General features: G+C 36.4%; 1 protein-coding gene across 1 annotated transcript in view; it reads left to right on the top strand.

The window, feature by feature from the left end:
• The window catches only part of LOC125262530 (cAMP-specific 3',5'-cyclic phosphodiesterase 4D-like), a 298,694-nt gene that overhangs the window by 66,212 nt on the left and 208,597 nt on the right, over positions 1 to 23,885 (top strand). Inside the window, 1 exon segment of the mRNA XM_048181333.1 lies at positions 15,710 to 15,948. Coding sequence (XP_048037290.1) covers positions 15,710 to 15,948 — 239 coding nt within the window.

Raw genomic sequence — 23,885 nt, 5'->3', positions numbered from 1 at the left:
ATGGCACTAATCCATTAGGCCCCAAAGAAAACTTACAGCAACATTACAGTATATAGTTCATATTTAAATGGTTGGTGATTGCTTAAGCTATCATTACGAGCACAGAAATTACAGTTGTACAGTAATATTGACAGGAGAAATGATTGTTGTAAAGCTTTTTCGTGATCACTCCGCTCTGTTACACTGGATTTATGCTATTAAAATGTTAATGAGAGCTTTGCAGGATCGCTGTAGGGTGGTACGGTATCTCTTATTACAGCTGACAGATACTCCGAGTCTGTTGGGCTTCTTTAGGTTATGTCGTCTCACATGTCTAAAAATATAACATGTCTGTGAGGGCTTAGACAAAGTTATTGCTTCAGAACCAACAAGCCGCTGACGGCACTTGTAGTCATCTCTCCGAGGGTTTGACTGGGATTACAGGCGTGCTTCCTGGGACATATGGTGTTATGTATCGAGAGCGACGCTTGTGACTGTAATTCACTGAGTTTTGGAGACAATCCCAAGCCAATGGAAAAAAATCAAGTGTGCTTTCTGCCTGACATTGAGGTCTTCAGCTTGATTTTTTGAAGAAAAAGTATCACAGGCTCATTTAGGAGCAGCAATTATACCATTTTAGGAATGAGTGCTACAGATTTAATGGGACTTAAATGGCCAGAAAGAGCCATTAAAAGATATTTGGTGTAAATGAGTGCAGAACAGACCCTTAGTACTAAGTATTTAGCTTCAATGTGTGTAACTAATTCTGCAACGCATGAATGATTCCTTAGATCAGTGGTTCCCAACCACATTCCTGGAGCCCCCCCCAACACTGCACATTTTGCCATGTCTCCTTTGTCTGACACATCCATTTCAGGTCTTGGAGTCTCTAGTAATAAGCTAATGACTTTAATCAGGTGTGTTTGATTAAGGAGACATGCAAAATGTGCAGTGTTGGGGGGGCTCCAGGAATGTGGTTGGGAACCACTGCCTTAGATCATTAATTGGACTTTTTTTTTTCTTTTTTTCTTAGAGTGTAGGTTATACTTCGAATGTCCACTTTAGACATGCTATGAACTATAAGTAACTTTGCAACTACATGTGAACTAACTTTCATTAATTTGCAACTACATGTCAACTAACTCATAAATTTGCAACTACATGTCAACTAAGTTTCATTAATTTGTCACTACATGTCAACTAACTCATTAATTTGCAACTACATGTCAACTAACTCATAAATTTGCACTACATGTCAACTAGCTCATTAATTTGCAACTACGTCAACTAACTCATTAATTTGCAACTACGTCAACTAACTCATTAATTTGCAACTACATGTCAACTAACTTTCATTAATTTGCAACTACGTCAACTAACTCATAAATTTGCAACTACATGTCAACTAGCTCATTAATTTGCAACTACGTCAACTAACTTTCATTAATTTGCAACTACGTCAACAAGCTCATTAATTTGCAACTACGTCAACTAACTCATAAATTTGCAACTACATGTCAACTAGCTCATTAATTTGCAACTACGTCAACTAACTAATTAATTTGCAACTACGTCAACTAACTCATAAATTTGCAACTACATGTCAACTAGCTCATTAATTTGCAACTACGTCAACTAACTCATTAATTTGCAACTACGTCAACTAACTCATTAATTTGCAACTACATGTCAACATGTCAACTAACTTCATTAATTTGCAACTACATGTCAACTAACTTATTAATTTGCAACTACGTCAACTAACTCATTAATTTGCAACTACATGTCAACTAAGCTCATTAATTTGCAACTACATGTCAACTAACTCATTAATTTGCAACTACATGTCAACTAACTCATTAATTTGCAACTACGTCAACTAACTCATTAATTTGCAACTACGTCAACTAACTTTCATTAATTTGCAACTACGTCAACTAGCTCATTAATTTGCAACTACGTCAACTAACTCATTAATTTGCAACTACGTCAACTAACTCATTAATTTGCAACTACATGTCAACTAACTTTCATTAATTTGCAACTACGTCAACTAACTCATTAATTTGCAACTACGTCAACTAACTCATTAATTTGCAACTACGTCAACTAACTTTCATTAATTTGCAACTACGTCAACTAGCTCATTAATTTGCAACTACGTCAACTAACTCATTAATTTGCAACTACGTCAACTAACTCATTAATTTGCAACTACGTCAACTAACTTTCATTAATTTGCAACTACGTCAACAAGCTCATTAATTTGCAACTACATGTCAACTAACTCATTAATTTGCAACTACATGTCAACTAGCTCATTAATTTGCAACTACATGTCAACTAACTTTCATTAATTTGCAACTACATGTCAACTAACTTATTAATTTGCAACTACGTCAACTAACTCATTAATTTGCAACTACATGTCAACTAGCTCATTAATTTGCAACTACGTCAACTAGCTCATTAATTTGCAACTACGTCAACTAACTCATTAATTTGCAACTACGTCAACTAACTCATTAATTTGCAACTACGTCAACTAACTTTCATTAATTTGCAACTACGTCAACAAGCTCATTAATTTGCAACTACGTCAACTAACTCATAATTTGCAACTACATGTCAACTAGCTCATTAATTTGCAACTACGTCAACTAACTCATTAATTTGCAACTACGTCAACTAACTCATTAATTTGCAACTACGTCAACTAACTCATAAATTTGCAACTACATGTCAACTAAGCTCATTAATTTGCAACTACATGTCAACTAACTTTCATTAATTTGCAACTACATGTCAACTAACTTATTAATTTGCAACTACATGTCAACTAACTCATTAATTTGCAACTACATGTCAACTAGCTCATTAATTTGCAACTACGTCAACTAACTCATTAATTTGCAACTACGTCAACTAACTCATTAATTTGCAACTACATGTCAACTAACTCATTAATTTGCAACTACATGTCAACTAACTTTCATTAATTTGTCACTACATGTCAACTAACTTTTATTAATTTGCAACTACATGTCAACTAACTTATTAATTTGCAACTACATGTCAACTAACTTATTAATTTGCAACTATATGTCAACTAACTCATTAATTTGCAACTACATGTCAACTAACTTTCATTAATTTGCAACTACATGTCAACTAACTTTCATTAATTTACAACTACATGTCAACTAACTCATTAATTTGCAACTACGTCAACAAGCTCATTAATTTGCAACTACGTCAACTAACTCATTAATTTGCAACTACGTCAACTAACTCATAAATTTGCAACTACATGTCAACTAGCTCATTAATTTGCAACTACGTCAACTAACTCATTAATTTGCAACTACATGTCAACTAACTCATAAATTTGCAACTACATGTCAACTAGCTCATTAATTTGCAACTACATGTCAACTAACTTTCATTAATTTGTCATTACATGTCAACTAACTTTCATTAATTTGTCACTACTTCAACTAACTTTTATTAATTTGCAACTACGTCAACTAACTCATTAATTTGCAACTACGTCAACTAACTCATAAATTTGCAACTACATGTCAACTAACTCATTAATTTGCAACTACGTCAACTAACTCATTAATTTGCAACTACATGTCAACTAACTTTCATTAATTTGTCATTACATGTCAACTAACTTTTATTAATTTGCAACTACATGTCAACTAACTTATTAATTTGCAACTACATGTCAACTAACTCATTAATTTGCAACTACATGTCAACTAACTCATTAATTTGCAAACTACATGTCAACTAACTCATTAATTTGCAACTACATGTCAACTAACTTTCATTAATTTGTCACTACATGTCAACTAACTTTTATTAATTTGCAACTACATGTCAACTAACTTATTAATTTGCAACTATATGTCAATTAACTCATTAATTTGCAACTACATGTCAACTAACTTTCATTAATTTGTCACTACATGTCAACTAACTCATTAATTTGCAACTACATGTCAACTAACTTATTAATTTCAACTAACTTATTAATTTGCAACTATATGTCAACTAACTCATTAATTTGCAACTACATGTCAACTAACTTTCATTAATTTGTCACTACATGTCAACTAACTCATTAATTTGCAACTACATGTCAACTAACTTATTAATTTGCAACTATATGTCAACTAACTCATTAATTTGCAACTATATGTCAACTAACTCATTAATTTGCAACTACATGTCAACTAACTTTCATTAATTTGTCACTACATGTCAACTAACTCATTAATTTGCAACTACATGTCGACTAACTCATTAATTTGCAACTACGTCAACTAACTCATTAATTTGCAACTACATGTCAACTAACTTTCATTAATTTGTCACTACATGTCAACTAACTTTTATTAATTTGCAACTACATGTCAACTAACTTATTAATTTGCAACTACATGTCAACTAACTCATTAATTTGCAACTACATGTCAACTAACTCATTAATTTGCAACTACATGTCAACTAACTTTCATTAATTTGTCACTACATGTCAACTAACTTTCATTAATTTGTCACTACATGTCAACTAACTTTCATTAATTTGTCACTACATGTCAACTAACTTTTATTAATTTGCAACTACATGTCAACTAACTTATTAATTTGCAACTACATGTCAACTAACTTATTAATTTGCAACTATATGTCAACTAACTCATTAATTTGCAACTATATGTCAACTAACTCATTAATTTGCAACTACATGTCAACTAACTTTCATTAATTTGTCACTACATGTCAACTAACTCATTAATTTGCAACTACATGTCAATTAACTTTCATTAATTTGCAACTACATTTCAACAACAATAACTCTTTAATTAGCAACTACATGTCAACTAACTCATAAGAGTATTAATAGACTGTTAGGTTAGTAGAATAAGTTGTAGATGTAGTTACAAAGTCACTTATAGTCAGTAGAATGTCTGTAGGATCATCCAAATAAAGTGTCAGCAGATATTAAGCAGACAGTCTATTAATACTCTTATGACTGCTAGTTGACATGTATTTGGAAAGTTACTTATAGATAATAGAATGTCTAAAGTGGACATATCGAAATAAAGTGTTGCCTGATATTATGTGTCTATTTTACTCAACCAGTAACATTTTTATTAACTCACAAATGCAGCCAAAATGTAACATGAACATTTAATAGAACTTGCAAATCCTGTATATCAATTGGGACAGCCACAACAAAAAATAAACAGTAGTCAATATAGAAAACAAAATAATGAGAAAAAAAAGTTGCACATGAGATCATCAATCGTTGGCTTCAACAATCAAGAAAGTCTTTCAGTCTTCTGTGCTCTCTAACATGTGCAAATCTAGTGTCTATCTGCAATTGGACCAACACCACCAAATGGGAGTTTTCTTTACAACATTGTGTGCAGATGTGGCTCACATGAGAATATCAAAATAAATGTGCCTCTTAAAAATATATATGAAAAAAAAAAAGATGCATCAATACATCATTTAGTCATCAGCCATTTGATTTTATGTATAAATCTTTATCGATTTATGTAAGTGATCAGATGCACCTGCTGGTCAATAAAACTGGAGAAAAAAATTTCACAGATTTACGAGCTGTATCTAGAGACCATAATATCCTGAGGGTGAACTCTTCTTACTTGGACTGGTAAGAAACCACCTAGCAACAACACAGAACACCTTAGCAACCAAATAGCAATCTTGCAAATCTAGTTTTTCTTACTATGTAAATATCTGCTGCAATAATTATACTGGTCTAAATTTATACAGATGCAAGCCGGTTTGTGACACATTTCTGTCATTAAATATCTCTCCTTTATCTTCTTCTGCTGTCCTTGACTATGTGAGTGTGTCTGTTAAGAAGAAAGTCACCATTTCAGTTTTACTTAAGAAGGGAATGTCAGTCTTTCACGGCGATGGCGTCTCTATTTGCAAAGCCAAATCGATTTATCATTTTTACTGTTTGGCTATAAAAATGTTTTTAGGGCAAAAAGTTTTGGTCTCTGTCAAGCATGAGGGTGAATGATGATATATCTTAATGGTCACACATAGGAAGCACAGAAACACATTTGCATAATTGGATTCCATGTTAACGTCATAACATGCACATTTTGAAGCGCGAGTAAGCAACGTCAACGTCAGATTCTCAAACTGATCGTGATGCACCAGTTAGTATTCTTCATTTGTGGGGAAGTTCATCCAGCCTGTGATTCTGATTGATTCTTTAAGGCAAACTGCACATAAGACATCAAAGCTTCCTTGAAAAAAATGATGGGACCCTTAATTGCAATTCAAGCGGGAATCCATAGGTCAGCTGCCTGTCGCAGGAGCTGCAGAAGCGACATGGACAGTGATCATTGCAACTGATGAGAGAGAGGACTGGAGGTTATTTGTCTTTTGTCAGAGGATGTTCTCCAGCTCAGCCTTTGATGTAGATATCGAACAGAGTCACATGGGTGCGGGTTCAAGTAGTTTTCTTATATAGCTGAGGACCCTTCTGCTGCCCCTCTCGATTTTTAAGGTCTACATCATGGATGTGTGTCTGAGAATGCGATTCCCAAGGGACATAAAGACTTGGATCGATGATCCTTTAATAACATCAAACCTGATCTGTTATTAATGGCTCTTATGTCCGACAGATGCTAACGTTGTTAATCTTCCGTGAGTAACATTTATATTATCTGGTGAAGCAATTAAAGTCAACATGAAATACTACTTTTCCTATACACATTCCTGGTTTTATTGTGCACGATTCATTGGATATTCTGAAGCAAAATAAATTCTTATCTTTATTAACTTTGAATTATTTTTTTGGCTGATGTTACCAATTCCTTTTTTTTTTTCAATCGATGCTTATATAGAGATACTTTTCATCTTCTCAATTCAATTCCCAATGAATGAAATCATGCAAAAGTAAAAGAGTTGCAAGCATGGTAACAATTTATTTTGATAGACATTCTAAAAGAGCTGCACGATTCTAGATAAATTGTTTTGTTTAAAATAGAGATCTTGACTCTCCCATGACTCTGAATAGACAACTAAACATAACAACATGTAATTTAATAGAGGTTCTGACAAAATCTCAATATATGCAGTCTATTTAAAAAAAAATGTAATTAATTTTAATTAATTATTTGTTCAAAATAAAATAACTTGAGTGAATGATTCAATGACACTCTCATTTACACTGCAGGTATAATCCGATATATATATATATATATATATATATATATATATATATATATATATATATATATATATGAGGTTTTTCCTGCATAGAGAATTACGAGGCAGCCGCCTCCGTCAAATTTCATGCCGCCTCCGGTTGTCGAGTGTTGACAAAACTCAGACAGGCAGTCACATGCTCAGACACCCCTTTACCATGGTTCCGTGCTGAAAAGACCATATCCTTTATCTGTGCCATGGGAGGAAAAAATGATTGGTTCATTTGAACCATATAATGTAACGTTATCGGATGAATCAGCGGTTTTAAACAGATTTTTTAACAGTCACTTGTTGCCACCTACTGGTATAACAATGTAATCAATACAAACTTTAATTGAAGTGTTAAGTTACTTTCAAAAGGTGATTTACTCTATTTTGATCATAGGCATCAGTGTTTATATTCGAACTATAAACTTTTATCCCAATACTTCTGTGATAATTTGAATTATTATAAAGATAGAAATAACAATAATGTGTGTTTGAAAAGACTGTTTGTTTCATACCTATTCATGACAGCCGCACCAATGCAGATGTGAATGTTTGCTGTGATTGTATTTGTCATAGATTTAATAGACAGACGAATCGTTGTCATTTACGTGTTCAAATATAGTTCATGATCTTTAATGATTAATCGTGCAGCTCTACATTCTGCTATATAGTAAGTAACTTTGCAACTACATGTCATTGTCAACTAGCAGTCATTAGAGTATAAGTAGACTGTCTGCTTAATATCTGCTTTAACCTCGTGTACGAGCAGATCCATTTCCTCGCTAGAGAAGCATTCTAGCAGCGTTTTTCTGCTTGCAAATTTTGCCATGTAAATAGCGAATCTGCCATGGCACGAGTGCAACTGGCTTTTAAAGGGAATGGGAGATGAGACTCAGACTGGTTTATTGCACATTACACCCAAAACAGACCCATTACTCATTAAGAGAATAGGGACAACCCTTTTAGACCAACAATTTTTCCCATTGTTAAACTAACAAAAGTGGATTCGGACACGCCCTAAGCGCACTTGCGCCGTGCACTTTAGATCATGTGCTTAGACCCTTTATTTTTATCGTAATTATCAACTTTTAAGCTTTCCTGTAATAGGGCCCTTTATTTTTATACAAGTAATTATCGCAAGCGTCTGCCAAATGTATAAATGTAAATGTAAATTATTATACTAACCCTAACCCTAAACTAACAGACTCTAATGAGATTTAGTTGACATGTAGCTGCAAAGTTACTTATAGTTAGTAGAATGTCTAAAGTTTACTATCGAAATAAAGTATAACGGCATGTTGACTTTAAAAAGTAATGAAAATGCCTCTTTCAAGAAAATTAACTACAGAGTCAGTCAAGGTGTCTAAGAGAAGGTTGAGGCTTAGAAAAGGCAAAAGATAACTCATGCCGTCTGATCTACGAGATTAATCTTGTAAATGGCTTCTCAGTTATTAACAGGAACAGCCTTTGAATGGCGAGCAGCAGTACTGTGCTGATCCGATCTCTCCTGCTGCACACGGGCTCCTGTAACTCCCGGGATACCTCGACTGACGGATGAGTGATGAAACAGCTGATTTATGCCCTGAACCCTGTAATACTTCACACAATGGATGGATGTAGCCACATTTTTTCACTTTCTGAAACATTGACATCCAGTAAGAGATGAATAACATTGAGGGATAGGGCTATATTTGTCTGCTCTGTGAAGGACGACCCGGCTAATGGCGTAAATTGTGTATACACACAAAATTAGATTAATATTTGTACAAAACGGCATCTGCCTTGCAGAGTAAGTCAAAGCTGTTTGGAGTAAAGAGAACAGTTTCAGTCTCTTTGAGTGACTTCACTACTGGCTCTTTTAATATACAGTCGATGACTGTAAACGAGAGAAACTGCTGTGAACAGACATGAATATTTTAGCTCATCCTCCAGTGACGGAGGGACCCTGTTCTCCCACTGCAAGCCAATTCAGGAGCTTTAACATTTGCAGAGAGCAACGGTACACCTATGATTAATTTACCATCTGGCCCACTGAAGATTCGTATCATTTAATGCAAGAAAAAGCATTTCATACGCTGGGCAGTTTAACATTTTTTGTTCTAAATATTATTTCATCCAAAATAAATTTTTAGCCGTGTGTATATGTAGGTTGTATATATGTATACACTAACATTAAAAAGTTTGTTTTTGAAAAGTCTCTTCTGCTCAGCAAGGCTGCATTTATTTGTTAAAAAAACCATTATAAAAAACGAAGGTGTGTAGGCACCTATTGTACCCGTTGGCATTATTCTTCCTCTTCTTCTTCCACTTTTGAGTCTATGGGAGCCCACAGAACCACTTGTGGGAAAGTTATGAAATTTGGCACACTGATAGAGGGCAGTCTGAACTGTCACCATAGCAAATTTGGAGTCTCTAACTCAGTCCCTCTAGCGCCACCACCTGTCCAAACTTGCACTTATATTTATGCTAACATAAGTGCAATTTTCATGACAAATTTCCCGCCATTTTGAATTTTCAGAAAAACCAACCTTTTCTAATTCCTCCAAGGCCGTTGCTCTGATTTTCACTGAAATTGAACCAGATCATCTTCGGGCCATGCCAATAAAAAGTGGAATTCAATTGATTTGTCAAACCATTTTCGAAAAACGTGCAAATGAATTTTACGTAGCGCTTGCGAAAAATAGACTTAAGGCTGTATCTCCTCGACGCTTTATCGTATTCAGACCAAACTTGGTCCATGTCATCACAGGCATGACCTGAGGTGACATGCTCGGTGCAGCGCTACCTACTGCTCCGGAGATATGAAAAATGGCTATTTTTGCTTATAACTTCTGAACTGTTTGTCCCAAAATTCTAGTTAGATTCGGGGCTGTCAGGATTACATCTGTTTTGGACTCTCTGTTTGTTTTGTCATTTGTCACATGTACACTGCAAAAAATGTTGTTCTTACTTAGAGTTTTTGTCTTGTTTCTTGTCAAAATATCTTAAAGTTCTTAAATCTAGAAGCATTTTCTTGACAAGTAAAAATTATTTTCTTGTTTTCAGGAAAAATAAGTCAAAATTCAGTAAGTTTTTCCTTAAAACAAGCAAAATAATCTGCCAATGGGGTAAGCAAAATAATCTTATTTCAAACCAAGAATAAGCTATATAATCTTGTTTTCAGTTTGGACTAAGATTATTTTGCTTGTTTTAAGGAAAAACGTGCTTAATTTTGATTTATTTTTCCTGAAAACAAGAAAATAATTTGTTCTTGTCAAGAAAATGCTTCTTGATTTAAGAACTTTAAGATATTTTGACTAAAAACAAGACAAAAATTCTAAGTAAGAACAGCATTTTTTGCAGTGTACTCCTTTGTTCAGTTTTTCCCGCCATTATTTAGTTCCCTTGGTTACAGATTGAGTTCAGGTTTTTCTTATTAATTATCTGTTAAGTTCCCTTTGTTTGCTGTGCATATATACCCTGTGTTCTCCTTCTGTCTCGGGCAGTTCTCGTTTGTATGTAGAGTGGTATGAAGAGTTTCTTCTGTTATTTGGAAGTAAAAGTCTACCTTCCTGTATTCTGCCTCATCTTGAGAGTTCCTTACCACCATTACGTGACAGGGGCGTCATGCCAAGTCGAATGATATCCAATTTTCCCATATCGGCCATTTTGAATTTTGCAGTAAAATGCTGTATTTTACGGACACATGAACATATCATTATGAAACTCGGTTTGGGTCATCAGCACGATGCCCTGAAGAAGTCTGAGAAGTTTCGGATTTTTTTTTTTTTTAAATGCTTAGAACTTTGGATGTGGCTGACTTATTTTCACGGGATTCATCTCTTTGGATTCCTGAATCCTTGCCGAGTTCAACGATACCAAACATCACCAAACATTATGGTTAGTGCAACTCCTAAACGAAATGACATATTTTCACCAAATTTGGTGCGGTTATGTATAGGGGCACTCTGAGGACATACACAAAAAGTGGTGGGAGTGCGCCACCTGGTGGCACTATAATTGAACAAAACATGAACTTTGCTCTAACTACAGTACTGTTGGTCTGATTGACTTCAAAATTGACATGCAGTGTCTTTGTCTCAGTTGCTATCAGTCCATTATGACATTGCTGGTCTGCTGCTAACTTCCTTGTTTGTTTCTGTTGTGAAACAAACTGCTTAATTGCTGCTTGCAGCTATATTTTAAAATCTTATTTATGTGATCAAAGCTGATTTTTTTTTTCAGTGTCACATGATCCTTCAGAAATCATTCTAATATGCTGATTTGCTGCTCAAGAAAAAAATTTCTGATTATTATCAGTGTTAAAAACAGTTGTGCTGCTTCATATTTTTTGTGGAAACTGCTTCATTTCACAATTCCTTGATGACTAGAAAGTTCAAAAGAACATTTTTTTTAAATAGAAATCTTTTGTAACATTATAAATGTCTTTACTGTCACATTTAATTAATAAAAATATTAATTTCTTAAAAACATGTTACTGACCCCAAACTTTTGAACAATATGTACAGTATATAAACCCACTGATGACATTTTAAAGCAATAAACCATAAGAAACCACTCAAATACATGGCCTCTCATCACTTATTCCTTTGAGCATGATGAGTAGCTAAGCTTCGATAATAAAATATATTAATAATAATAATATTCAATATTATTCCACCAAGTAAAATAGTTCAATGGCTTGTATTGCAGTGATTAATTTGATTATTGAGTATTTTACAGCTCGGAATATCCAGTCAGATCTGTTTTTATAAACATCTATCGATCAGTTCTGGTTTTATTGAAGTTTATCAGTCTTTGTAGCTTTCAGTCGCTCTCAAGCATGAGTCATGTTCCATTGTCCAGAGCAAGATGTTCAAGCCCACGCCCAACCGATAACCTCTGCCTCCTTTCCCAGAATACATCTGCCAAATAGTTGAAATTAGCCTCACATTCCCCTTTCTCTGTTCTCTCGCCGAACAAAGTGCCGCGTTCCAGCGTGAGCCGCAGGTGGAGGGTTCAGTCCTTTGTTCCACTGCGCGCCGTGCCATTCAAACCATCGCTGTGATCTGCATCTCCACAGTCGCTTCGAAAGACTATTTTAAACCCCCTGTCTCCCACCCGCCCCTCCTGATGCGACTCTGACTCTATAATAACGGCGCACATCTTCTTATTGTGTTTCTGCAATTTTCATGATATTGTGCCGTCTGTCTCCAGACAGCCAACCCAAACGCTAATTCCATCCCTTGTTTAGTCACATGGACGCATTTTATGTGCCTTCGGTGTGAGATGTTGCTCTGACTATAAATGAAGCCCTTGATGCTTTGTGCTGGGGGCCGCGGCTTTCAACATGCCCACAGGCTTCAGTGGATGAGTCAAGCTACTCATATAATAATGAATTGTGCATTAGGGCCTTATTGCAAAAAGGGAAAATAGAGAGGAGCTTTAATTTGATAGATGTTTTTATACTTTTGGTTTTCACGCGGTCATGATTAATGCAAGTTATTGGTCCAATTAAAAGAGAGAGAGAGCTTAAATATGAAGTTACATCAGCACTTTGTGTGTGTGTGTGTGTTTAAGTATTTGGAAGTTATGCAAAATACAAAATTAATGACTGCTTCTGTGTTCCACGGAAACCTCTCTGCTTATAAGTTTTGTGTTTACACTGACAGACTACTTATGGTAATAAAGTTGCAGCTTGGGAAATGCAAACACACAGAGGCTTTGTTACCTTTCCTCTGTCAGCATGCTTTCCATCTCGTTGCGGCACAGTTCAACAGTCCCTATGGGATACGCACCGTGAGTGGATTCTGCACACATATCGGTTCCCTTCATGGTAAAAAAGCGCTAGTAATGTGAACGCAGCCTATTAGGTGATTCTCCAGAGCTGTTTGTAGGCGTCAGAGAGTATACCTGGGGAATTGTATTGTATTGTATTGTGTGTGAATATTGTATTTCCTTCTCATCGGTCTTCTTGGTCACCTTCGTTAACAAATTGCTTCTAAAGAGAGCCCATTCTATTGGATTTATTATGGACAATTTGTGCTCGCTTAAAGGGATAGTTCACCAAACAATGAAAATTCTGTCATCATTTACTCACCCTCAATTTCTGCTGAACACAACAGAAGATATTTTGAAGAATGTTGGACACCAAACAGTTGGTGGGGCTCCACTGGCTTCCATAGTATTTTTTTCCTTCTATGGAAGTCTTTGGGGCCCATCAACTGTTGGGTTGTCCGACATTCTTCAAAATATCTTCTTTTTCAGCAGAACAAAGAAATTCATACCAATTTGGAACAACTTGAGCGTTTTTTGGGTGAACAATCCCTTTAAATATCCCATAAATAATAAGGCATGACAGAACATTTGACATCTTAATAATTAATAAGCCCAGAAAACAATCTTTTCCATTTTTTTCCTGCTTGCTTTATTCATTTTGTGGACACCAAGACTGCTTTGTGAAGCTAAACTAAGTGCATCTCCTCATGGAATATATTAAATTAAGTGCTGTATGAAAATATGACAATATACCTATTTTTTTGCATGTTTTTTCCATTTTCTTTTACAATTTTTCTACCAGAATGGCACAAGAAAGGACTATCTCTGGGCTGATTAAATTTAGACTCATAGCCTCAAGAGTCCCAAGAGGTTTGACATACTCTTTAAGGAAATTAATTTACTTAATTTGGGAATTCATCTTGGGGTCATGCCTCCATTATAACCACCAAACTCATTTTCTGCAAATCTATTTATACTAGGATGGAGCTTGTCAAGAACAAATCCAGGTCATATTTCACCCCAAAATCAGATTGTGCTTGGTGAAAAGGAAGCTTATTTTAGGATCATATTGGAAAAAATATTTCTGCATCATGATAGAATTTGGTGTTGTTTGGTTAAATAAATAAAAAAAAAACATTTTTATCTAGTAAAAATTACTGTATTTCAGTAATGAGAATAATAGTTGAGAATAATAGCTCATTCTGGGAATGTGAATTGGGGGGGGGGGGGTGTGGGGAATGTGTTTTAGGTCTTATGTATTATGTTTTGATCTGAAAAGATTTGATAAAACCTTGCCACACAGTCTCTTAAAGGGATAGTTCACCCAAAAATGTACTCGCCCTCAATCCATCCTAGGTGTTTATGACTTTCTTCTTTCAGACGAAAGATATATTTAAAAATATCTTGGCTCTTCCAAGCTTTATAATGGTAGTAAATGGGGGGTGAGATTTTGAAGCCCAAAAAATTGCATCCATCCATCATAAATGTAATCCATACAACTCCAGAAGATTAATAAAGGCCTTCTGAAGCGAGGCGATGGGTTTTTGTAAGAAAAATATCCATATTTAAAACTTTATAAACTAAAATAACTAGCTTCCAGGAGACAACCATATGCATACACAGCAAAATCCCCAAAGTTAATTCAACTCTGCTCAGAGAACATATGGTCCCTCTCTACATAGAGTTAAAATAACACTGAAGCAGAGTTAAGGTTAATGAGATAATATGCTGTTTTTGGAGTTGTTTAATCAGATCTTGAGAGATTTAATGTCTTTTATCTTCAGTTGATTTCATCTAAGGCTGTGGCTGGAAGTAGTTCTTGTGTTTCTCTTCAGTGATTCTGCTTGTTAACAGCAGGTGTTCATCACTAATGCCCAATCATCACTTAATTAATCACTTAATTATCTCATTAACTTTAACTCTGCTTCAGTGTTACTTTAACACTATATAGAGAGGGACCATATGTACTCTGAGCAGAGTTGATTTAACTTGTACTACACAAGTCGACTAGTGCCACATGCGTAATCCGTGGCGCGATGTATGACGCAGGATGTAGGAGTGTCATCAGCTTAGACGCCTCTCGCTGTTTGAACAAATAGGGCTGTGCAACAAACTCAAGCTCCCTCTTCTCTTATATCAAAATACGGATTATTTCTTACAAAAACCCATCGCTTCTCTTCAGAAGGCCTTTATTAACCCCCTGGAGCCGTATGGATTATTTTTGTGATGAATGGATGCATTTTTTTAGGGCTTTAAAATCTCGCCCCCCATTTTCTACCATTATAAAGCTTGGAAAAGCCATCTCTGATTGTGAAGAAAGTCTTAGGATGGATTGTGGGTGAGTAAATCAAGGGATAATTTCCATTTTTGGATGAACACATTTTGAGAGATTCTGAGGCATTTCAGTAAGGAAAAACTGAAATGTCTCAGAAAATGACACATGGTGCAAACTGATGCATTGCATGTAGCTTGCCTCATTTTAGTTTCCCTTTTTGATTTGGCACTTTGACAGCTGGCTGATCTGGGAAGAGTGTGTGCAGTTTCCTGCCCCTTAGTCAATTATATAAAAAAATAAAAAATAAAACTCGAACCATCATAAACCCAAGACATATCTGTAGGCCTGTGCACTCAACACCGCCTTCCCAGATCTGTTCCACACAGCTCTGTTGAAGACCGAGCACTTGTAAATGATAAGTTTGTGTTTGTGTTGTGCCAGGTGTGTGATGGGTCCCCAGAGAACCCAGGAGCCGAGGCAGAGGAAGGAGCCGCTCCAGGCATGGAGCTCATCCAAGTGCGCAGACGATCCAGTCGAAACCTGCAGCTGCCCCCACTGGCCTTCCGGCAAGCTGAGCAACATGACTGGAACAGCAAAGAGATGGAGCCGATCGCCCGTCCCACCACCCTAGCACTGCGCATCCCCCCGCTCATCGCCATCACATCTGCTGACACCGACAGGTGAGCAAAAACTGATGATGCCTTTTGTGTGGAGGCATATAATCTGGATTTCTTTAACACATTTATAATGTGTTACATTTTTCTCCAGCAGCATGTAAGTATGCTGTTTTTTCCCTATAACTATATATATATCAAATTTTTAGCATCAACAATCATATTGGCCATCCGTCATAACATAAAAATCGTCTGGTTTTAGCCAGGTTTCTGTCAAACACAGCAAGTCTAGTTTATTGTCTGTGATAATTTCATTTACAATAAGTGCTTTTGAAGAAATAGATCTAATATTCAGTAACCCAAGCTTTATCATTTGTTTATCTGATTTATCTGTGATTTTCATTTTTTGAACATCAATTAAATTTTTACCCTTAAAAGGTTTCGGAAGTTTTTTGTATTTACTAGTTCGAGGTACAGACACAGTCTCTATGTGATAATATCTAGGTGAAAGAGTTTCTATGTGCTGTGAATTATTTGAGTTCTGTGACGTGAGGCGGCTAGCAGACGGTCGGTTTAGCCAGATTGTCTGCGCATATTTTTAATTTTCTCTCTAATATTATCAATCTTCAAGTAAAGAAGTTCTGATCTGGGCCCTGGTTTGTCATGTTTCAGCTCTAAGACTATTTGTCAAATAAATACCTAGGATTATGTTTGTTTTCAAATTTCTAGCATTTCTTATAGAGAAGAAAAACTTCTAGCAGCACCATCCCGGGCTCATCATACCAGGGATGAATACCATCTGGAAAAGAGAGAGCCTTTTCAACAGATCAGGTCTGCCCGGGGAGATTATTTATAAAGCAAAAGCTTTTCCAATTGTCTATGAAACTAAATAATGATCTATATTATTCTGCATCAATATCAATTCCGGACACCACTTAGACAGCCAGCCATTGAGTGATGATAACCTGCTAACTATCTCATCACTCCGACGAACATGGTGTCCTGGTGGCCTGGAAGAGTCAACTTACATAATGGCACCATCACTTCAAAGGAGTTATATTTGAAATTCAGAACAAACCTCCCCCTTTGCCTTTCTTACTTCTGCTGACATTGAATTTGCGAGTTCACACACCTCTTTAATGTTAATTTTAGTGATCTCCGACTGATTTTCATTTTTTGCGAAGTCGAACATCATTTGTGCCGACGTGGATAATGATTTTAGAATATTTACGTTTAGCATTAGCCAGCACTTTTAAATTTGCTTTAGAGAGAAGAGCAGATGTCAGGTGCTCTGGCCCCCGGCAAACATGTGACTATGGCTAACTATCTCATCACTCCGACGAACAGGAAGAGGGCCAGAACAAATTACTTCTGCTGGTGTCTCTTTAATGTTAATTTTAGTATTTTCACGTTCCGTGTAATAGAATCGCTTTTAAATTTGCAATAACTAGGGCACTTTCAACAGGATTCTCAGTGGGTGCGTCACTGAGTGGGGAGAACCTGTTTGATGTTTTAATCGGAACGGAAGAGTGGTGTTTGTTCTTGCCATTATGCCGCCTCACAGTCACCCAGTTAGCCTGCTGCATGGCTTCTACAACCGGAACCGAATGTGCAGTGTTTACTAGGCTAGTCGCATCCAAAGCAGTATCTAAGGCCCTTTCATTCTCACTATCCTCAATTAAAGTTTGGATGCGTGTCTCTAATTCTGAGATTCTCTCTGTCAGCCTGACAATATCCCTGCATTTATCACATGTGTAAGGCTCACTGCTGACAGAAAGAGCTAAGCTGTACATGTTGCATTTAATACACATGATAATCGTCGGACATGACTGACCGTGTGTTTGATGAACGCCGTCCGAAAAACTGCAACGCACACGGGACTCGCTGGCTGGATGTCTCGGTCGCTTGCCGGTGCCTGGGGCAAGGGTGATGTGCGGGACGCTGTACCTCGCGGTGGATCGATGAATGCCGGGCAGCAACGTCTCCACAGCTTCCCGATCTGGCGAGGACAGATCAGAATAACATACATCTGATAAATCCGCCATTAAATCGACAAGGAAGGTTGGTTTAGAGGAAAAAAGAAAGTAGACGGTAGCTAGCAGGCTATGGCTAACACTAGGTGATTACGCTGGTGGATTGCTAGTAATAAATCGTTCCGTTTAGTAATACTATGCAATAGGTTAAGTAATCTAGTGAAAAATAAGAAAGTTATATTATGTGAATAGGAATAAAGAGAAGGATTTAGGATAAACTCTACGAAGCTCCGAGCGTAGGTCAGACAGCAGGCAGGCAGCAGCGTTGAACCGGAAGCTCAATGAACCGGGATCAGCTTAAGATCAGTTTCTCTTAAGGTATCCACATATACAATGGCATTTTATCAGTGAATGTTCTTGCATCTTACATTTTGTAGTCCTCACTGTTAGGCGATAACTATTTCACAATAAAGTTTCACCTTTACTGAACACAATGTGAGTGCTGCTTGCCTGTGCAGAACTTTGTGGGTGTTGTGGGTGGTTGCTTACAGGCAAAAGAGCCCAATATTCAGGGTAGGGTTGCATCTGTGTTTTTATAGTCTTGCTTAAATTGGGATGTAAAGATTACACTGTGAGCTTTAGTAGCTGCTTCTTAGTTTGGAACTAAGGCTGCACGATATATATTTTTTTAGCATTTAGTTATTGCCATGTGAGCACAGTCACATGTTAAGTACAGGGATCGTAGCTGATCCCTATAGGCCAGTACGGTTCGGCCAATAATTGCAAAGTTTAACCAGAGTGCAAGTTTATCATTTGCATGTGTTTTTAAGTCCTGTCAGTTTAAACATCAAGTGCAAGAAGACTGTAGAGCCATGCAAACAGCATGTGAACACAGAATTAAGTTCTCTTTCGCTTCTTTTTGAGCTTGAGTGTACACGTGCATGCAAAATTAAGTCAAAATGCCCGTCTCTGCGAGTTTCCTCATAAACACAGTCGGTGATGTGTTGTAAACAATTGATAATAATAATGAATGTTTCTTGAGCATCAAATCATAATATTAGATTGATTTATGAAGGATCATGTGACACTGAAGACTGAAAATTCAGCTTTGATCACAGGAATAAATTACACTTCACTGTATATTCAGTGCTTCCCACACATAGACTTTACTTGGGCGGGCCGCCCACGTATAATAACGGCCGCCCAAGTATATTTGGAGACACATTTTTGCTTTTATTATTTTTATCCTCTTATACTTTTATATCCGCGCAAGATAATGAAACCATCCGCGATCGATTAACTAGTCGTTTCGTACCTGCTCGTTATGTCTGCGTCAGAACTGTTTACTCCCGCTGACATTCCCACGGGCGCTGCATTTTGCAAAGTCACAAGGCGGCGCTGTTGCGCGTTCTACAAGCTCGCGCAACAGCGCTTCAGACTGCTTCAAAGTGATTCTCAATCAATGAAAAGCACAGATTTATGCCAAGCGATTGCTAATGAACTCAAGTTGATGAATTATTACAAAGTCTACATTATGGCCTTTATATAAAATGTTTTAGACGATTGTAAGAATCTGAAGGATCAGCCTGCAATAGTACAGACATTTCAAAATCCTGGTGTATTTCGGGCTTGTTTATAATTAAAAGTCACATGCTAAGTTTTTTCTTTTGGGCATTATTGGTATTTTGGTTACACAATAAATTGTATTTAATTTGATTTCCATTTAATTCATAGTAAATTATTGTAGTCTCCCCCACAGGAAGAAAAGACTAAAAACATTATTTGACACATATATTATTCATTATATAAATTTTACTAGTAAAGTCTGTGTCCCATTCACTGAGAGAGACACTATATGACAGCAAGGAGAACATAGGAAAAGGTGAACCATTTAAATGCTGTAATTTTGCATAATTTACAATGCATAATATTAGTATGTAATTAAATGTAATATGCTATGTAATTAAAATTAATTTCAATAAATAAAAATACTGTTAAAAATCACACATTATTTGTTTGTCACATGTAGTAGACCATTTTTGTGCCGTGGGTAATAGGAGGATTTTTCGCCCGGCTACCACCGCAAATATATTTCAAACTTGTGGGAAGCACTGATATTGAGATAGAAAACAGCTGTTTTAAATTGGAATAATATTTCACAATATTACTGTTTTTGTTTGTATTTTTAATCAAATAAATGCAGGCTTGGTGAGCAGAAGATACTTCTTTTAAAACATTAAAAAATCTCACTGACCCCAAACTTTTGAACGGTATGAAATAACTTGTATATTTAAATAACATTCAGGAACTGTATTTATTTCGATTGGATTTATTTATTTCATTTTTCCTGTAAATATTTAGTTTATATGTAGGGTTGCATTTTAGCTGTGATGAATATTTCATTAGCTGTGGTGACTTCATGTTCTTGCATTTTTAAGATTCTCCATGGGTTGAGTAGTTCTTACAAATAACCGGCATTCTTCATTAGCGTGCAAGTGTCAAAAATGGCCTTATTCTATAACAGAGCGAAATCAGAAGCACCCCACCGTTCACAATCAATTTCCTCCCGTAGCTATTCATTGAAAATCTGCGTCATCTTTGAGCTGCATTTTATTTTTAGGCCAAACTGGTCGTGCACTGATGTAGTGTTTTAGTGTGGCAGGATTCAATCAAACCTTATAGACTGGGTGCAATCTCCTTCCATTAACGTCTAATAGTTTACAAGGTTATGAGAAAAGATGGAAGTGCTGCTTAGAACCAAGGACAGATTTTTCTTTTTTTTTAAAAAAAGGTCTTCTTTTACGTTCCCCCACAGAGAAAACACCGTCAGACCTATTCACATTGTTGGGAATGAGAGAGTAATTTCCTGTCAGGTTTCTGAATCACAGACATCCAGTTTAAATGTCACAGTGATCACAAGTCATTCGCCCTGTAAAGTGAAATTAATAGAATACCTGACGCACTTTCTTATGATTGCATTACAGATTTTCTGACCTATACAAACTCCAGAGGAGATTTGTGCTGCTTTCTAAAGAAGTTTCCTGCATATATTGTCTAGTTTGGCCCCAAGCATGGTTCATTTATAATTCAACAGTTTCTTCAACATGGTTACATGTTTTGCTGGTCGATTTGAACGGCCTATTGGCCACCCTGTTAGTGACACCATGATTGTTTAAATCAGCTTCAGCACTAATACTGCTGAACTGTGCACTTTTATGTCAGAAAAGTATTACCGAAGCATGAAAACTCCTAAACACCTTTCATTATAGCTGACCTTAACTGATTTGGGGGGCTCTATAGATACAGCCTGGCATATCCAAATTCTGAAAAGGTTTTACAGACGTATGAAAATAGGAATTCGTCTCTTGCCGAGGCCATGCTGTGCTTGAGTGGCATCATATCAGCAGCCTGAATCAGCCATGGACTGGAATACAATTTTTATGTGTCTGGTGAGTCATATTCTGCCCCTTGATATGTGAATACATCTGGGATTCGTTTAGAAGTTTGTGCATGCTTTGGCATGTAATAAATAGATCATGCGTCATGCTCCATGTAAAGCATAAAAAACTGATTTTCGCAATTGTATTCTTTGCGTTGTGATGTAAATCATGGCTCTGCATTTGCACATTCTCCAATTACACAGATTATTCCCATGCTTGTGTTTCAGTATAGAGTGCTGCAGGCGTGACGTCAAAACCTGGAAGACTAATTCACCAGTGGTTCCCTTGAGATTTTCCTATTGGTTTTTATAGGGTTTTTCGATGTATGAGTAAAACGAGGTCCATGACTTGACGATGTTTTGCTCTACAACGTAAAGTCTTTAAAGGGACCTATTCTTAAATCTTAAAGTAGACCTATAATGCCCCTTTTACAAGATGTAATATAAGTCTCTGGTGTCTCCAGAATGTGTCTGTGAAGTTTCAGCTCAAAATACCCCACAGATCATTTTTTATAGTCAAATATGCCCTTATTTGGGTGTGAGCAAAAACACACGGTTTTTGTGTGTATCCCTTTAAATGCAAATGAGCTGCTGCTCCCGCCCCCTTTCCAGAAGAGGGTGGAGCTTTAACAGCTCAACAACAACAAAGCTGGAGAATCTCACGCAGCCAAAATGATGACCGTGTTCAGCCTTACATAGTCGGACACTGATGGAGACACTCAGAAAGAAGTTACAACTTTTAGAATAAAACTGGACATTTCAAATAAATTCAAATGTTTGTTTTTTAAATAAGTTTTAGTTAGTTATTTGATGCTATAAAACTGGGAGTGTGACGTCATGATTGACAGCTGAGATTGACAGCTGAGATTGACAGCTTCTCTTTTTCGGGATCTTTTAAATATAACTAGGTTAGTAGTTGTATTTACCTTATTTTAACAAGCCTCTTGTCGTACTGTAATCAGCAGACATCAAAATTGGAGCAGTCAGGCTACTTAAAAAAGATTCAGGTCAGAATAGGTCACCCTGACACATCTCTGTTTTGAGTATAGATTGTAAGTCTTGGTCATGTTCAGTTTGTGAATAGATGCATCACTTGCCCAAAATGCAAAACAATATCATTGACAACCATCCACACATCACATTTAATGTGGTCTGTTTTATTTCCCCCTGAAAGATTTACTTGTCTGACTCACATATGCAGATTCATAACTGCAAAAAATAATTACCATATTCTATCTTCCCAAGCTCACAGAGCACAAACCGCACACAAACGTTAAACCAATAGGTGCTTTGATTTGCTCTGCCAGACTTATATTCATTATTCAGATCAATTATGGAACTTATCAACTTATGAAAATCAGTCAGCCTACAGTAAACTTTAATTTGCATAGGAAAATTTGGTCTCAAGAGCCCACCCACAAAGTTGGTGGAAAATGTTAGTTAACCGTGCCATGAAATTACAGTCTTCTTTTCTTGTTTTGACTATTTCTTATTGAAAAGTAAGTTGGGATTATATAACCCTGAAACGAGTTAGCATTTTAGCACTTCTGGTTCCATCGTCCCGAAGTCAATGGGTTTTTTGCAATGGGTTTTTGGTAGAGATGCACCAATGTATCGGCCAACAATGGGTATCGGCCGATAAAAGCTATTATTTTCACTATTGGCCATCAGGTCAGGGCCGATGTCAATCAAAAGGGTGCAGAAAAACATGTTCAGACTGCAACTCATACATACTGTGTGTGAAGAAAATCACTGAATTTTAATGCATTAACAGTTTAAAAATAGTGACGTTAAAGCAGGCTCTTTTTGATCCTATGAATCACCCGTAGTTCAAGCCAGGTCTGCGTTTTTTTCCCTACATCAAATATTATTTGTAGCGCCTCCCATCCAATAATCACAAAAAACTTTGTGCTTTGTTACTTCTGATAAGAATAAAGGTTTCAGTTTTCAAATTCTGTCCATTTTATCATGAAATTCAAACAATAAATGGCGTTTTGACACTCTTAAATGTGACATGTCAGATCGCTGTAATGCCTCAGTTCAGGCGGCAGCGTGGATTGAGTCTTTTCTTCCTCTTCAATACAAGTTATATCTCGAAAAACATGCATGAACATTAAAAGGTATGTTGAAAGATATAGTAGGCCTACAACTTACCAGAATGTATCATGTCTCATGTAATCACTTTATTTGTGTTTCAACCACGTAAAGACATCAATAAAACAGCTTACAGAGTACAGAGGCAATCGGGGACATTAAACATCATCATGCTGAACAGGTAAACTCAGTCTGCTTTTACAGCCTCATTGTGCTTATAAAAACTGAAAGAGCTGTTGGAAGCTTAGTGGGACCGTGGTGTAGTTTGTTTATAGCCTACCTTAAGCTTTTTACTTCTGGCGATTGTATTTAGGCTTTAAAATTCATAAAAGTTGTGATAATTTGTGAAAATTATCTTGATGCACAAAATGTGTAAGTATAACAAACCTTTGTTGATCGCAGAGCTTGTTTTTTTGCAAAAATCTAAAAGCTTATGGAAAAATCCAATTGGGTTTTTGTTGAGGGAACCAGTGTGATGCTAACTTCCAAATTTACGC

This window comes from Megalobrama amblycephala, linkage group LG2 (assembly GCF_018812025.1).
Source record: "Megalobrama amblycephala isolate DHTTF-2021 linkage group LG2, ASM1881202v1, whole genome shotgun sequence".
NCBI lineage: Eukaryota > Metazoa > Chordata > Actinopteri > Cypriniformes > Xenocyprididae > Megalobrama > Megalobrama amblycephala.
Note: the sequence above shows the minus strand (reverse complement) of the source record. Positions and strands in the feature narration are given on the sequence as shown.